This window comes from Syngnathus scovelli, chromosome 5 (assembly GCF_024217435.2).
Source record: "Syngnathus scovelli strain Florida chromosome 5, RoL_Ssco_1.2, whole genome shotgun sequence".
Classification (NCBI taxonomy): Eukaryota; Metazoa; Chordata; class Actinopteri; order Syngnathiformes; family Syngnathidae; genus Syngnathus; species Syngnathus scovelli.
In genome coordinates, this window is record NC_090851.1 from 13,009,909 (window position 1) to 13,027,121 (window position 17,213).

At 44.3% G+C, this 17,213-nt stretch overlaps 1 protein-coding gene across 1 annotated transcript in view; it reads left to right on the plus strand.

Moving 5' to 3' along the window:
• maml3 (mastermind-like transcriptional coactivator 3) overlaps positions 1 to 8,579 on the plus strand; it is a 105,213-nt gene extending 96,634 nt beyond the window's left edge. Inside the window, exons 4-6 of the mRNA XM_049720105.2 lie at positions 1,846 to 2,112; positions 3,098 to 3,173; positions 4,437 to 8,579. Of these exons, the coding sequence (XP_049576062.1) occupies positions 1,846 to 2,112; positions 3,098 to 3,173; positions 4,437 to 5,509 (1,416 nt within the window). The 3' untranslated portion in view covers positions 5,510 to 8,579. The remainder of the gene's footprint in view (positions 1 to 1,845; positions 2,113 to 3,097; positions 3,174 to 4,436) is intronic.
• The last annotated feature ends 8,634 nt before the right edge of the window (positions 8,580 to 17,213 follow it).

Sequence of the window (17,213 nt, forward strand, 5' to 3'; positions counted from 1 at the left end):
CGATAGTCGAGACGCGCAGCTGAAAGCATCGATCAGTCTGGTGCGGCTGTCTGCACCATCTGGAAACGACGGTTCTGGTTTCTCCACCGGGTTTTTGTCATCTCCGACGCTTCAATACAGTTTAGGAGGCTGAAACTTAATCCCGCATCTGCTGTCTTCCTACACCTGCAGGTGCATGTGCTATGTCGTTGAGTCATGCGAGAGACTGTGCTGATGCATTTGGATGTGTACAGATGTCACTTTGCCCTCAGACACCTACTGCTTCCCTTCGTTGGGCTAAACAATATCCAGTCATCGAGCTTTAGGAAATTCATACAGTAAATGCTCCCCCTGTGAGCCAAGCATATTAGCATATGGCTAAATGGGGAAGGAAATGCTCTTTATATGCTAATAAGGAGATAATATATGCAGTAAGGGCCAACCACCATTGCTATTGCGGAGACTCAGGATGATGTGGCTAAAGATACCTTTTTACGCTTTTATGCAACATAACGACTGAATTTATGCGGTGTTGTGACACTTTTGGGTATCTCCCTTTGGAGACATCTGTTTCGAAGATACAAAATATGCACATGTGCTTGTATACAATAGGTATAGAGAATACCACTTCACTCAGATGAAAGTCATTTGATCACTCACAGATAGTGATTCTTGATCATTCCACTTCATGTTGCAATTGTGATTTATTTTCATTAAATATATTTCAAAACTTTTTTGAACATGGCTTAAATGTCACCAAATGTAATTTTTTTTTGCACTGACAACTTGTCATTACGATATGACAGTGCTAATAGAATGAATCCCATTTTACAAACCAATATGAACTAGAAACAATAAATAATTTCAACAGTGATTGTATATTGCAGTGTGTGTTCACCAAAACATTCCAATAGTCCAGATGTAATTTATTGTGAATACTGGACTGAAAGAAATAAAGACTTTCAAGTGTTCCTTAATGCAGCTTATACAGCCGTCATGTACTATCTGCCAGTGTAAATAAGAACAGCAGATGCAATGAACAACAAGCCAGGGTAAAATACATGACAATGCATTAAAAGTAACATAGAAAGAAAATTCAACAAAACTGGCAGAGACGTGTGGAGTTAGAACGCATGGTCAACTGCCAGTTGGTTCAAAATTTAGTTCAAAGATCAGTTTGGGCTCATACAGTTCATGAATGCTATTATGAGCACATTAGCTCACACAGAATATGAACACCGGATTGTCATTTTACCACAGGGTGCAACCAAATATAATAGACACAACCCATTAAAAAAAAAAAAAAAAAACGATGACCAGCCAGGTCATCCCCGTTCAAGTGACAGAAAAAAAACAATGACCAACCAGGTGATACAAAACAGGAGTCCGTCGCACCGCCTTTTACAGCATCTTATACATTTTTGAAGATGCAAAGTAAAAAGAAAACATAACAGAGGGGAGTGGAGAAAAAAAAGCCCAGACTAAGCTCCTGTAAAGAGAGCACAGTATGGATTTTGAGAAAAAACCTCAGCATCAAAGGACTGTGCGGAGCAGCCGACGTGGCTTGAAAATCTAGGTGCTTGCAAATCGTCAGCCACCACCGCAATCCGCCTCTGCCTCTGCCGCCACCAGGGGAATTTCGGGAGAGTCCCAAAAGGCCAGTCCATTTCAGGGCCTAGTCAACCCCCACCTCACCCCCAACCCCGACAACAACTTTTTGAAGATTAGTTTGGTGCGTGACGGCCACCGTTCACACTCCACCACCCTGTCAATGAATATCCGCGGGCCAAACTTTAGTCCCAGTATGTCGCCAGTCGCCACCCATGACTGCCCTCAATGGAACCCTCTTTCCGCATGTCTCTCCAGGAGCAAGGTGTAGTGGGTATGTCCCGACCTCCTGGCGCCATCCCACCTCCACACCCTGCCGGCGGCGTGGCCTCAGGGGTGGGGCCTAACCAGGGGTCAGGTCCACCTCCAGGCTATGCGGGAAACCAGCAGCAGGCAGCCATGATGAAACAGATGATGGCGATGGAGCAGGAGAAGAGGGTACAGATGCACATGATGGAGCAGCAGAAGCAGCAGCTCTTCAGAGAGCAGAGGCAGCAGCAGCATCAGCAACTCCTGGCCGAACAGGTGAGTGGAGATCCATGGCATGTTTTGGCCTAGTACATTGCTTTTTTCTTCTGTACAGTGTATTTTTGTCCATGAATAAGAGCAGCTTATCCATCCCCTGATGTTCCCCACTGTTGTCTGGCTGCATGTCTAATTACCCTCTTCACCACTTCCTTTTCATCTCTGCAGCATGTGTGCACGCTTATGTTCATGTTGTTGGCCACATCCCACCTGCTGTGATAATAGGCTGTTTTCTTTTTACTTCTCTCTCTGTGAGTGAATCAAGTGTTAACCAGTCTTGGACTCTGAAGTCACCACCCACCATGTTACTTTTCAATTGGCTCTGCAAAAACATACACAGATGTACTTAAATTGCAGTCTGGAAGGGAACACCCCGCTGAGGTTTAGTGTGTCTCTTCTGAATTACAGAAGCACGCACAGCCCACGCAAACGCAATGGGCTGCAACTTCTGCTTCCGAGTTAGCACTGGTCAATCTGCATGTACCAAGTCAAGTCAAGTCAAGTTTATTTGTATAGCCCTAAATCACAAGCAGTCTCAAAGGGCTTCACATAGACAAAAATTGACAATTATTCTCAAAGCATCCCCTGATCTTAAGCTCCCAAAACATCTAAAGATGGATTACACTGCAGTCCAAGTACCAAAGTCTGGCTTAATGTCTCTATTAATTTTGGGGGATTCTCTATTTACACATACTAATGAAAGAACGCACATGCGCAGACAAAAAGCACACGCTGTAAGTAACTCCACGAGCATCACTTTGATGAGATTTCAAAACATCTTACCAGTGTGTACACCACATCTGCTTTTAATACACTAATTTGTCTTTTGATTTATAATGTTTATTTTATATGACATTACATTGGTGTTTGTGTGTGTGTGTGTGTGTGTGTGTGTGTGTGTGTGTGTGTGTGTGTGTGTGTGTGTGTGTGTGTGTGTGCGCGCGCGCGTGCGTGTGCGCGTGTGCGTGTGTGTGTGTTTGCGTAGCTCCAACAGCAGCATCTCCCAAGACAGATGGGCCAAGGCCAGAGGAATCCCTTCCCTCAAGTCAGTCAGTATCAAGGTGAATAACCAACATGAGCAAACATTTCTACATGTATTTAACTACACACCGAGTCCAAAGAAGCAGTTTGTAATCAGACATAGATGGTCTAAACTCAATATTTACAAAAATACCTCATTAGTCTTAGAACCAATAGTTTACTGATCCCCTCGATCTGTTTCTATCAATTATCTATTAGATTATTTTGCCTCCCTTTGTGTATGTGTGCGTGTGTGTGTGCGTGTGTGTGTGTGTGCGTGCGTGTGTGTGTGTCTTTTAAAAAAGAGAGAGATTTCTCCTGCTCTGCCTGTTACCACGGCAACTTGTCTGTCCTGGATCCCCCAGAGTTCCGGTGAAGTCAGAGAGATGGATGAGAGGAGTGAAGTGGGAGAGAGGATGGAGGGGGGTGGCAGCAAGAAGAATAGGTAGATGATCTGGAACGTGGAGAGGCTGGCATGAACGACAGAAAGTGACAGAGAGTGGGTGTGAGGATGATGGGGAGATGAAGACTATTCGGTGAGGGAGGTGCAAATTCGGGATGAATGGCTTTTGTAGCCATCAGAGAATATATAACTGAAAGTCCAAAAGATATCAAGTAAGCCACGTGGGCCTGAGTTGTTTCTCGACCATTTATCTACGGAAGTAAGTAAAAACGGTTAGTCTCTTGTCTCGCCGCAAATTTCAGTCATGCTCACGTTCAGTATGTCTACAATTATTAGTGCCGTACGTCTACTCACTGCACAAATCCTGAGAGTGTGATCCTCTTTGTTCTCGCACTGTTACTGTTGCACGCCAAGCTGTGAGGTGAGGGATTAGTGGAATGATGTCAGAAGTGGGTTTATTACAGGATTTAGAGCAATTTCCACGCTAGACAACCTCGACAGGAAAGAAAAGTGTCACTAACTCCCTAGTAGGAGTTGAATTGAATTCACACTGTTTAAAGATGAAGTATGTTAAAGTGGAACAAAATACATTTTGTAAATGACGATCTGGAAACCTCAAACTTCACTGGAGCATTATTCCATAGATAAATTATTCATGCATGTAATATCTGCCTTTATATATTTAGTGAATGTGTTTTAATCTTTAAGAAATGCAACCAGAATGTTTTCAACTGATTGAATTCACTCACCATAGCAGTAGTTTTTAGTTCTGATGTTTCACTTCAATGGTTTAAGTTCAGCTGTCACCACCACCCTTCTACAAAATGTCCATGTCTTATAAATGACATTATGTGGTTGTCAATTATTATTGACCATAGTACATATTATGTATTATTTACAGGTCCTCCTCAAGATCTGGCCTCTAGGAGCCAAGCTCTCCAGAGCATTCGGGCTGCACGGCTTCTCCAACAGCAGCAACAGAACCAGCAGCAGATGGTCCAGATGAGCTCTGTCCAGGGCCAGGGGAGCTCCGTAGGACCCCAAGCTGACATGGGCCTACCCTACAGCACCCAAGGGTCTAACCAAGGTTCCCTCTATGGGCTCAACCCTTCCATGAGCCAAATGATCCACCAGCAACAGCACCAGGGCCAAAGTGTGCAAGCTTCCCTCGGTCTTCCGCAGCAGCACAACCCAGTTGGAGGGCAAAACCGGCAGGCGGGCGCAGGTCCTGGAGTTGGAGGTATGCCGGGTGGGCCCGGAGCAGGTGGCACCGGAGGCTATGGAGGACAAGGGATGTTGATGAATCCCATGGCCCAGCAACCCCTCAAAGGCCCAACTAATGCCAAAGCCCAAGCACAAAGACTACAAAGTATGCTGGGAGCGGGCGGCGGTGGCGGCCACATGGCCGGGGGAGGCTGGCCACAGCAACAAGGACAAAGTCTACAAGGCATGGGAAGGACTACGGGAGCAGGAGGGGATAGGGTCGGGTTTGGCCCCGCCCAGGGCTACGGAATGCAGCCAGGTCAACCCCCACGAGTGGCCAAGCAACATTTTCAGGGGCCGGGCCAAGGGATGGCCCAGGGGATGGACCCCAGGGTGGGCAACCCGGCAGCGGGTATGGGTGGCCCAATGGGTGCTCACATGGGTCAGCCAAGGACCAACCAGTCCCGGCCCATGGTCATGAGCCAGGGATTAAACCAAGGAGTTTTGGGTCCAGGGGTGGCTGGAATGGGGGCGTTTGGGCCAGGCCCCGGGGGTACGGGCCTAGGGGCTGGTGGGGGGTCTGGACCCTACGGACCTGGGGGTGTTGGTAGTCAGACGCAGGGCTATCAAAGGACAGCCAATCAAGACATGTCATCCTATGGATATGGGGGCGGGCCCTCCAGTGGAGGAGCCTTTGGATTGGGGGATGGATCAGGCGCAGAGCTGGACTCGAGTGACGGTTGGATGGAGGAGTTTTTCCCCAGCCAATAGCCTATAAGAAAACTGGAGACGCGTTTTGACTGGATGAACTAAACATTTCAAGATGCAAATGTTGTCCAATGTTAACTGTTGTCTGTGTAGAATCTCAGTCACGCCGCAGGAGTGCAGTTGCGGCAACTTTGATCCTTCTTGGTTGTCAAATATTTATTTTCCCAAAAGGATTCTTCTGTTAGGAACCTTAGGTGCAGAGCTTCCTACATTTGTCTCTGGGTGTGTCTCTTGGAGGTTATCACATACACAGGGTTGGACGAATGTGGCAAGCTTTGGGTGAGAGATCTTATGACATAACCTCCTCGTCTCTTTGAACATGACCTTTCTGGTTGGACCTAAAGCATATGGCTTTCTTCAATATTTTGACACAAGGGTCCTCTACTTTGGACAGCAGACTCTGGACCCAAAAAGGATGCCCTCCTAAGTTGAGCCATGCCTTTGTGTAGCTAGCACAGCATAAGCATTTCACTAGAGCGACAAATATGGCAACTCTGCACCTAAGATCTAGAAATGAAGAAGCATTTTGAATTCACGGTGAAAACATCCAGATGCCAATTCAGAGTTCCTGTGTTGGGCGCGTGTATGTGCACTGAGAAATCATTTTGTCTTGTGCAAGAGCATTTTGAGCCGTAGCTTCAGCACATCAGACTGATGGAAGGGAAGAAAAAGTTGCCCTCAAGACAGCAGTTTATTTGTGTTTGTGCCACCCAGCTCAGTGCTTCACATCTCTCGACTGTGTGAGGAGCTGAGAGGGACTCCAAAGTACTCTCAATCCTGCCATTTCTTGTCTTCAAAATGTGCCCCCCATACACACTCCAACACGCACCAATAATTCTCCCTCCATCTCACGCTCACTCTTTCCATTTGATCTATTTGTTGCCCCCCTACACATCTTTCCCACCCTTTCTCCAGAGAATCATTCCTCGCTCTCAACACTCCTTTCGCTGTTGAAATTGTGAACATCACAACAGAACAAATGATGTTCATCTCTTTCACCGCACAAGTGAGAGTCTCTGCCCTCGCCTGTTTTTTATTTTTTATTTTTTTATTTTTTGCTAGGCAACTGGCTTGTTTTTTCATTGGAGGGAAGGGGGAGGTCCTGTTTCTGTGCATGTCTGGGGATGACAAGCATCCATGTACAGTAGAAGAACACAAAGAGAACGAAGGAGCTAACAGGCAGCTAAAGCTAGCACATGCACATTCAGTTGTTTAAATTGACGACACATGAGTAATCTGCGAGGACGCGTGATAGGTTGCGCTCTGCCTGTGTGGCACAAAGCACATCGCATGCGTCGGACACAGTGAAGGCGAAATGATCACTGGGCACTGAATGTATCCAAGCACCACAAGTGACTTCTTTTATTTAAAAAAAAAAAAGACAAAAAGTGAAAATTGCTCTCATTAAGAGCCCCCCATGTTGTTTTCTTAGTTGTTGTTTGACCTCCAAAGTATGATGCTAGTTAATGTCTTTCTCGTTTAAAAAAAACAAAAACCAAGTTGAAATTGGCCTTATTTAATTTGACTTGTCTTTTAGAAATCTTTTTGTCCTCTTCTTGCAGCACAGCCTTCTCTTCCATCGCGTCACATCCGTTTGCTACCCTGTGGCTTTCCTTCACTACCGCACGCTGCAATGAAACAAATGCGCTCCGACTTAATGGTGTCATACTATAAACCTACTGTGAAAAATTATGTTGTCCCCTCTCTGGTGCTTTACTAGAAAAATAAACCACTGCTAAACCTTTGGGATTTATTCATTAGATTCCGTGATTGCTTGTTCTGCCATCTCGTAGAGCATCGTACAGTTTAGCTTCCCAGGTGAGAAGCCTGAAATTTCCATCTCTTTTAGGGTTTGAAAATCAACAACATGTCGAAAAGTGTCAATGCTTTTCAGGATCTTACCTCCTCCTTCCATAATTGTATCATTTTGTGGCTGTGCGTTATTGTGTCGTCAGCTCATCGGTGTGAATGTTTGGAGGATGACGCCGTAGTTAACAAACCAAAAAGCCTTCTCCCCTGTAAAGGAACTCCATGCCCATTACTGCTTTTGTTTTCATGGTTGTTGGTATTGTGTGATCCGACCCTTTAAATAAACACCCTAGAAGAGCTGGTGACTTTTTTTAATACCTGCAAATGAGGTTGTGTTTTATTTTTGTCATTGTTTGGGGAGTTGAAGTTCTCCATTTGTCTATACCGAGTTTGACAATTGGTTTATTTTGTAGCAATTTTATGAGGACATTAAAACAAAGCCTTTACTTGAGCCTTTCTTGTGAAAAGTAGTCAAACTTCAGTGTTGGTGTCCAAAACTTTGCAAAGAACTCCAAGTAGGCTTCAATGACAAATAAACCAACACTGTCAGAGCACTAAAGTAGGTTGGCCTTTGTGAGGTGGTGAAGCGCTCCTGCGTCACTCTTAGGGTTAGTCTTGTCTTCTTTAAAGTGAAGGTTCATCCTGACTTTGTTTATTCGCTTCAGCAAAACAAACTTCCTGAAATTATCATTGTGTTCTGGGACCAAGTCTGTAGACAACATTTTAACAAAACAAAACAAAAAAACTATGGTTAATGTTTAGTTTTGTGTTATTTGTTTGTTTGTTTGTTTGTTTGTTTGTTTGTTTGTTTGTTTGTTTGTTTGTTTGTTTGTTTGTTTGTTTGTTTTTTTACTGGTGCTGACATACAGTATGTGATTATAAGAAAAACAAATATATATATAACATAATGGCTATTTGTAAATATGTTTTTACAGGTTTAATTACATCAGATAACAGAACAGTCTCTACTCTGTAAAGAATTACTGTTTGTTGGCCAATATAGAGAAGTATTTTTGATTTAGACTTTTTTTGTTTCATGATTAACCCATCTGAGCTATGCCATTGCACTTCAGACAATGTCTTACTACTAATTTCTATTGTCAACCTCCTTTTCTTTTGTTTATTTAGTTTGAGAGTTGACTGTTCTTAAGCAGTGCTTATTTCTTTTTACTCTGTACAGAACTCTGAAACTGTAACAAAACAGAATTACAAAAACTTTTTTGTTTTTAAAATATAATAAAGAGAATGTTCTCGCTGATCATAATCAGTTGTTGTTATTTATTTCTTGATCTATGACAATTGTGGTCTGCAGAAGATTTCAGAAAAAGAATTAGTCAATACTGCTTTCGATTCTTATGAAGTTACATACAGTTGAAAGACGGACACGTGAGCCCTTTAAAAATATATATACCTGGCTACATTTGTCAAAAACATGACAAATTACAATAGACAAGAAAATAATAATAAGATCACAGAAATTACAATAGGTTTGTCTATTACATTACATGGTTCACGCCTCACCATACAGAATGCTGACCTTGCTGATATGTCTTGCCGCCATGTGTGACGACAGCATGTGTATCAAATGCACTTGCAGAAATACTAGAAGTTGTTTGTGATGAGATTTTGCTTGTACCTCTGCTGAGGACATCGTGGTAGTCTTGCAAAGTGTGGTCTGTTTGTGGTTTTGCACATTCTGCATGCCCTTGAACTTTGTTGCATTCTATTAGTTCACCACTATTTGGCACAAAATTCTACACGCTCTCACTTTACCGTTTAAGAGCATCAAACGAACGTAAGCCTGCCACAATTTGGCTTTAGCCTCAGGTGCTTCTACTCAACTATGAATGAATTTATTTACCTGCCATTTGAGTAGAAACACATGTGGCTAAAGACAAACAGTGGCAGGCTTTTTACTTTCTGGACTGGAATTGCACATCTCTGTCTTTTGCAATGATTCGTTCATGACTGTACTACCACAACCATGTTTGAGTGTAGATGTCCTTTTCCGAAATGCTGTGCTACACTTCCAGATCTAACAAGAGACACTCCTTCCAAAAAGTTCAACTTTTGTCACCTCAGCTCATCAACTTTTTCACCCACATTCCCCCAAACGTCAATAAAATCATTCAGATGTTTTGTTCTCTATCATTTGTTTTATTGTCTCAAAGTAAGTTCTTAAAGGTACTTCAGACGATCTTTCCGACAGCTTTCCGATTTGTCCTTTTTTGAATACTGCGCATGCGCATGTTCCTTCTCTCCACTCTTACCTGTTGGTTTTAGGAAACGCCTCCACACTGACATCCGCAAGCGCCATATTTGAAGTTGTGTATACAGTCAGCAGCTGACTCGAACTTATGGGACTATATGTACAACTACAGCCATTAAACAACCCTACTAACCCATTACTTACCCATTGTGTCTCAATATCAAAGTCAAAGTCTCCTTTATTGTCAATTCCTCCGCATGTCAAGACACACAAAGAGATCGAAATTACGTTTCTCACTATCCCAGGGTGACAAGACAGAGTTCACAACGCACATACAAGTAAACAACACAGGAAAAATAACACAAGAAGTCAACATCAATGAACAATAAGCGTGATAGCACGCTAGCCGCTCCCGATGCACAGCAGAGTCCGGTAAGATGACAGTCAACCAGGCCACTGTGAACACGAGCACACAGCAGGCACGCACTGTCCGGTTCGTGGATCCTATCAGGCGAACGCAACCCATCTTGTCGTCCCGCGAACGAACGTACGCCAGGAGAATGGAAGGCACGGCTGGGCGAGCTGGGTTGGCCGCAAACCTGGCCCGACGTCTCCGCGCTGGCCCCTCTTCCGCTGCCTCGCAGACCTGCTGCCGACGCATCCCAACAATGCTCCAGGACGGAGCAGTCCGAGCTCACGACACAGTCCAACCGGGGGAGGAAGAGCAGGCCAGTCCGGCGTCGCTCCATGACGAAGCAGTCTGAGCGCCCTTAATCTCTCCGCACCAAAGTCCAGAACGCCATAAAACCCCACTTCCGCCGATGTTGAGCAGAACATGCCCGCCGCACTAGTAGCACGACGTATCACACGAGACGAATACACACAAAACTACCAGACAAACACTCAGTAAACACTCACAAAACACCGAACGGGACAGAGAGTGGCCGCTGCGTGTGCATCTCGGAATATAGCTGACATGATTCAAGAAGGCCGTAAAATGAGTTATTTTCACAAAATATACAGACAAACATACCTGTCCACAAGAAATTTGGCTAACAGTGCATCACTTCCCTTCTTCTCCTTCAGTGCACACCAACGCAAAAACGAATCGTCAAGAATAACTCGTGTGTTGTTTTGTTGTTCAACCATTTTCCTCCTCTTCTCAAAGACGTCAAAATCAGGTTTTCTTTTGCGAGAATTTTATTATATTTTTATCTAACTTTTATTTACCCAGGCAAACAATTAATAACAAGTTCTTAATTGAACCTTCATCTCCGGTGACCAGACGTCCTCTTTTCCCCGGTCATCTCCTACTTTTGCTACCTAAAAAATGTCCGGGGGGGATTTCAAAGTTGTCCAGGATTTTGTTTGATTGCCGTCGGCCACTTCAGCGCTCTCACCAACAGTTTTTAGGGCCATATTGTTTTGCAAGATCATTTATACGCACTCCACGCTCATGTTTTCTTATGTTTTCTTGTTTTAATTGTCAGGAAATCATCACCTTCTTGGGACGCTAGCTGACGTCATCTCGACGTGCAGCTGTCCAGTGGGATAACCATGATGACGTCGTATGTTGGCAATTGACCGTATATCTCCAAAGAAAATTTGGGGGTTGACTTCCACTTTGATTATTCTGTCAATAATAGCACAGATGAACCTATGACTGTTATTTCACGGACCACACAAAAGCGCAGAAGCTTGCTGCTGGGATCCATCTTTTCCTAACACCTTCCTTTGCTCTCTGTCAGCTGCCTTGCTCCTCACTGCGATCACCTTTATCTACCTTCCCTCCTCCAGTCACTGCTGAATCTCTCTTCTCTTCACAGTAAAGCTTCTTCTTTCTCCTGTACACACCCGCATATCCGCCATAGATGCCCTGTTCTCCCATCTGACGTTGATAAATGGAGACTTGCAGCGGTGACAACAACATTACTCATGCTCAATAGCGACACCATCTTGGACAGAGAAAAACGAGATGAGGGGGGATTCTGAAGGACAGCTGGGTGATGGGAGTTGGGGGCGGCTGCTGGCAAAATTGTTCATTGCATTCCCACACCCAGAAACATGCTTACAGACAACCAAGAGGTTCATTACTGCTATGAAAACAATAATCAATCAATCAATCAATCAATAAACAAATAAATAAACAGATGAACGGTTTAAATTCTTCAATCCCGCACACGAACCCAATGAGGTCAGCTGAAATGTAAACAACAACAAAAAAAACTACAAAATGCAATTTCAAGAGAAATTGCGTGTGAAGGCAAAGAAGCTGAATAAATTTGTGGGGAATACTGCAGATTGATGCTGGAACGAGTTGAGTTACTTGAGAAATGTAGAAATGAGAAGTGTAAAGTGAGATTTTGGAGAATTTGGCGTAAATTTCAAAATTTAAAATTTGGAATTTTCTCCGGGCGCTCCGGTTTCCTCCCACATTCCAAAAACATGCTTGGTAGGCCGATTGAAGACTCCGAATTGTCCCTAGGTGTGAGTGTGAGTGTGAATGGTTGTCTGTCTCTGTGTGCCCTGCGATTGGCTGGCAACCGGTTCAGGGTGTCCCCCGCCTACTGCCCGATGACGGCTGGGATAGGCTCCAGTACGCCCGCGACCCCCGTGGGGACTAAGCGGTTCAGAAAATGGATGGATGGATGGATGGATGGATGGATGGATGGATGGATGGATGGATGGATGGATGGATGGATGGATGGATGGATGGATGGATGGATGGATGGATGGATGGATGGATGGATGGATGGATGGATGGATGGATGGATGGAATTTCTGGTAAGTGGGAAGTTGTGGAATAGGTAGTCAAATGATGAACAGTTGAAAGTTGAAATGGGTTGAATCGGTTGAAAAACGTAGAAATTAGAGCAAATGTTAAATGCCCCAAAGAGAATGAATGGGAATTAAAAAAAAATAAAAAATGCGCCATTTTTGGTCATTTGGAACGAAACGAAAACTACAGGTTTAAAAGGTTCACTTTGGAATTCTAAAGTTGAAACGAGTTGAATCGGACAAAATTGTAAAAGTTAGTGCAAATGTTGAACACACACGTGAGACTCGAACTTACGGTGTCAGCACACAAGAGAAGCATGTATACCCCTAAACCCATCAGCCACTCCCTCAACAATTTGTCACGATAGCTAAGTTTCCATGAAACGCCAAAACTCAGAAAAAAGCTCTACAGGCGCGATTTTATCAATAAAATGCAAAATTTGGGATTCAACCACCGCTCACGGCCATGCGACCCTGAGGACGCCTGATCTTGGAAGCTTAGCAGGCTCAGGCCTGGTTAGTACTTGGATGGGAGACCGCCTGGGAATACCAGGTGCAGTGAGGTTTTTTTTTTTTTTTTCCTCGTCAATCGTTAAAGCAAATTTTTACAACACCCATCACTTATGGCATTCGGAAACTGTCAGCCGAGTTTTAACTTCGGCATTGAAATTATAACCCGAGTTTCAAACCTATACTGATTGGTGTCATCCATACCATTGTATGTCTTTCACAGCTAGAGGCCAGACAATATACAATGAATAAAGAGGCTGGCTCCCTGTGAACTCAAAGCAGCAGTCATTATTTGTAAAAGAACCCAACACAATACATTGCGCTTCCATGTAGGGTTTTCCCCCTTTTCATGACATTTACTTTGATACAGCAAAATGCAGGTCGCAATGAAAAATTCGTGCTACCACATAAAAAGCTGTCAAAAACTTTCTTTTTTATTGTCACTTTTTGAACTTCCGTGCGCAGGAAGTTTTTTTCTCTCGTCATTTTGGTCCGATCGTGCAACCGCAACGCGCCGGACGCATTGTTGTAACAGCGCCGTCGCTGACCCAAATAGCAAAGATTCCAAAATTGGAGCTGACATCCAGGCTGGAGAGGCTTATTTTTCGGCATTTCCGTCCAACCGCGCAACTGCAGCGTGCCGGACGCATTATTGTGACTGCGCCGTCGCTGAAACTTCGAAAATATTCCAAAATTGGAGCTGACACCTGTGTTGTCTGTCTTATTCGTCAAAAATGCAGACGAAGCGGTAAGGGGTATTAACTGTCGTCTTTAATTGCTAACCACCACCAGTAACGGAGCTACCGAGCATGTGTAACATCACCTTTTGCATTATCAAACAACTTTTCTTAAGTGCAAATATCCCTGCAGCAGATAATAATCAGTGCAAACTTTACATCAAGACATGAACAACAATCAATTATCTTTTTTCTTTTTTTTTTTAACACTAGCAACAACCCAAAATTAACATGTCTCAATCAGCATCTTAGGTGAGGGGTCCCCAACCCCCGTCCGCGGACTGGGACCGGTCCGTGGGTCACTTGGTACCGGGACACCAAGCCGCACAGAAAAAAATAAAATACCGTATTTGCCGGTGTACAGGTCGACTCGGTGTATAAGTCGACCCCCTAAAATTCGACGGAAATTTACGATATTATGATATATCCTTTGTATAAGTCGAGCTCAATTGTTGCATTATATTAAACTTCAAAATTCAATATGCGAAATTTATTGACGAAATGTGTTCAAATTCCGGGAGGCCGTGCGCATGCGGCTGTTTATAAGCACCGCGGAGGAGATCGCGGCCAGGGCGAGCTCGCGCACGCCGCCCGGCACCAACGGGAGGCCGGAAATAGCTCCAAGCCGAGCGGATCGGCACTTTATAAGCACCGCGGAGGAGATCGCGGCGCCTCATTCGACTTCCAGCGCCCGGCGAGCTCACGCACCCGCCCGGCACATCCGGGAGGCCGTGCGCACGCGCCAAGTGGCCGAAAATAGCCCCCGCCGAGCGGATCGGCTGTTTATAAGCACCGCGGAGGAGATCGCGGCGCCTCATTCGACTTCCAGCGGCCGGCGAGCTCGCGCACCCGCCCGGCACATCCGGGAGGCCGTGCGCACGCGCCAAGTGGCCGAAAATAGCCCCCGCCGAGCGGATCGGCTGTTTATAAGCACCGCGGAGGAGATCGCGGCGCCTCATTCGACTTCCAGCGGCCGGCGAGCTCGCGCACCCGCCCGGCACATCCGGGAGGCCGTGCGCACGCGCCAAGTGGCCGAAAATAGCCCCCGCCGAGCGGATCGGCTGTTTATAAGCACCGCGGAGGAGATCGCGGCGCCTCATTCAACTTCCAGCGGCCGGCGAGCTCGCGCACGCCGCCCGGCACCAACGGGAGGCCGGAAATAGCTCCAAGCCGAGCGGATCGGCACTTTATAAGCACCGCGGAGGAGATCGCGGCGCCTCATTCGACTTCCAGCAGGCCGCGCACTCGCGCACGCCGCCCGGTTCAAATTTTCTAAGTGCAACGCACAATGAGATGCATGAGAAACGGCCTTGGTTACCATCACATTTGAAGCGATGAATACGAAGTTAAATTTTATGACTCGGTGTATAAGTCGAGGTTGATTTTTTTCGGTCGATTTTGGATCGAAAAAGGTCGACCAATACACCGGCAAATACGGTAATTATCGACGCTCAATTAATTCAGGTCAAGACGCTTGTCCCGGTCACATGACATGTTTCCCCAGTCGAGCCCGCAAAGCTAGCAAAAATGAGTAAGAATTTATTTTGGAAAAATATATAAAAAATTGGCGATTCTTTCCCAATTACATCCGTCGGTTCAGGTCAAGACGCTCATCTCGGTCACGTGACATGTCACCTCAGTCGAGCCCGCGAAGCGAGCAAATATGAGCAAGAAAAAGCCGAATGGGAAGACGGAAGAAGAAGAGGCTACGACTTCTAAGAAAAGGAAAGCTGCATTTAAACGAACATTTCTGGAGTCGTACTTAAAATATGGATATATCGCCACAGGTGACTGAAGCGCCAAGCGCACTTGGCATATGTGGCGACAGGCTAGCTAACGAGGCAATGAAGCCTTCATTGTGCTCCGGCACATGGAGACCAAGCATCCTGCATTAACAGACAAACCTTAACCACTTCGGGTGTCATTGTCTACGATTACGCCTAGACTGGACGGGCTCGTTTCCGAGAAACAAGCTCAGTGCTCCTGAAGGAATGAGGTTAAAATACAAAAAGTCCTGCCTCGCTACAAAAACAGATATGCTCAAACCTCATTGAATAAAGTACATAAGCAGACAAGTATATTCACATATTAAATAAATAAAAGAAACATTTTAAGCATTTAATTATACCTACACACCAAATCAATAAAGAAGACATAACTAGACATTTTTGATAAGTGGTGACGAGAGAGGTTTTTATAACTTTATGATCTGATATATATTTCTGAGCACTTTGAAATAACAAATGACTTTTGATATATTGCCTAAATAGCTTAATGACCCTTAAGGAACTGTGTAATGCATGCCTGATGTTTTTTCTTTAAATCATGGACACGGCCAGAGTCGTCTTGACCGTTCAGTACTTGATTGTATCTTATGTTTTGACTAATGCTAGACGCCAGTTTTTGATTACCACTGAACGCTCTCTGCACAGAGGGAAATATTTTGCCTAACAAAGAAAAGATACGGTTGGAAGCATGATCAAACTAAGAATAAGCAAAGACATGAAGTATCAAAAGAACAGCAATAGATTAATGATGTCACAGCCAAAAGCTAACATAATTTCGTACAAAATGACAAAATTGAAAGAATGAGGTACGACAGTGTATGTCCAAGATTGGAGAAGAATGTTCACAGGAAGGTCACGTGGAGATAAAACCAGCAGGTGCCAGAGGGAGCCAGCCAAGGACTCGGTCAAAGATGATCGCCAAGGCCGAAAGACGGGATGGAAGACAACAGCCCCCACACACACCGAATCGCCCATAACCAGCACCCACTCCCATGGCGAACTTGCCCCACCCCAAAGACTCATCACCCATCAATCTCGGCCCACAATGCGCAACTTAATATAAGCTGATCAAAAAACCTTGAACATTGCCTTTTCTGAATGGAGACTTTCCGCTCTTGAAGGGCCCAGCGCTGTATTGTACTTTCCTGAAAACAGAGCTGTCTGAACAAGAATTGTGATTGAACTCAACCAACCTGTGTAAGTCTAATTTGTGCTTCAGTGTCTTAGCATTTTCCTAAATCTGAAGAAATCAAACGAGCACGCAGTGAGTAAATTGGATAACAGGTGATTGGCAATGGCTTTTGCCGTGAGGCGCAGATAACGCGCTCCCTAAATTGTGGACAAAATCCAGCACTCCCACTAATTCAACGTAATTGTGAGTTTTATTTTTATGTCGTCTATACTTGTTTTTATGCCAATCATATCATTTTATTTCATCATATTTATATATTTATTATAAATGTATTATTTATTTATATAAATGGCATTATTAATTTATATAAATTGTATTATTTATTTATATTAAGGCCGGTCCGCGAAAATATTTCTGACACGTAACCGGTCCGTGGCGCAAAAAAGGTTGGGGACCACTGTTTTAAAAAATAAAGATATGAATAACAGAATAACAGGTGGAACATTTGACTTCCTCTACTATTTTGTTCTTTATCCCAGTTTGTGTAATTTATCATAGAGCAAAACTTTTTTACAAAACTCAACAATTTGGGATTGTTTGAATGCCATTATCTTTGTCTTGTGTTATAATGTGTAAAAAAAATAAAAGCTAATAACAATAAGAAAATTGTGAAAAAAATCACCTGATTTTAATCAAAAACGACAAAATCAGCCAATTAAAGCAGACATATGATTAAATGGTCATG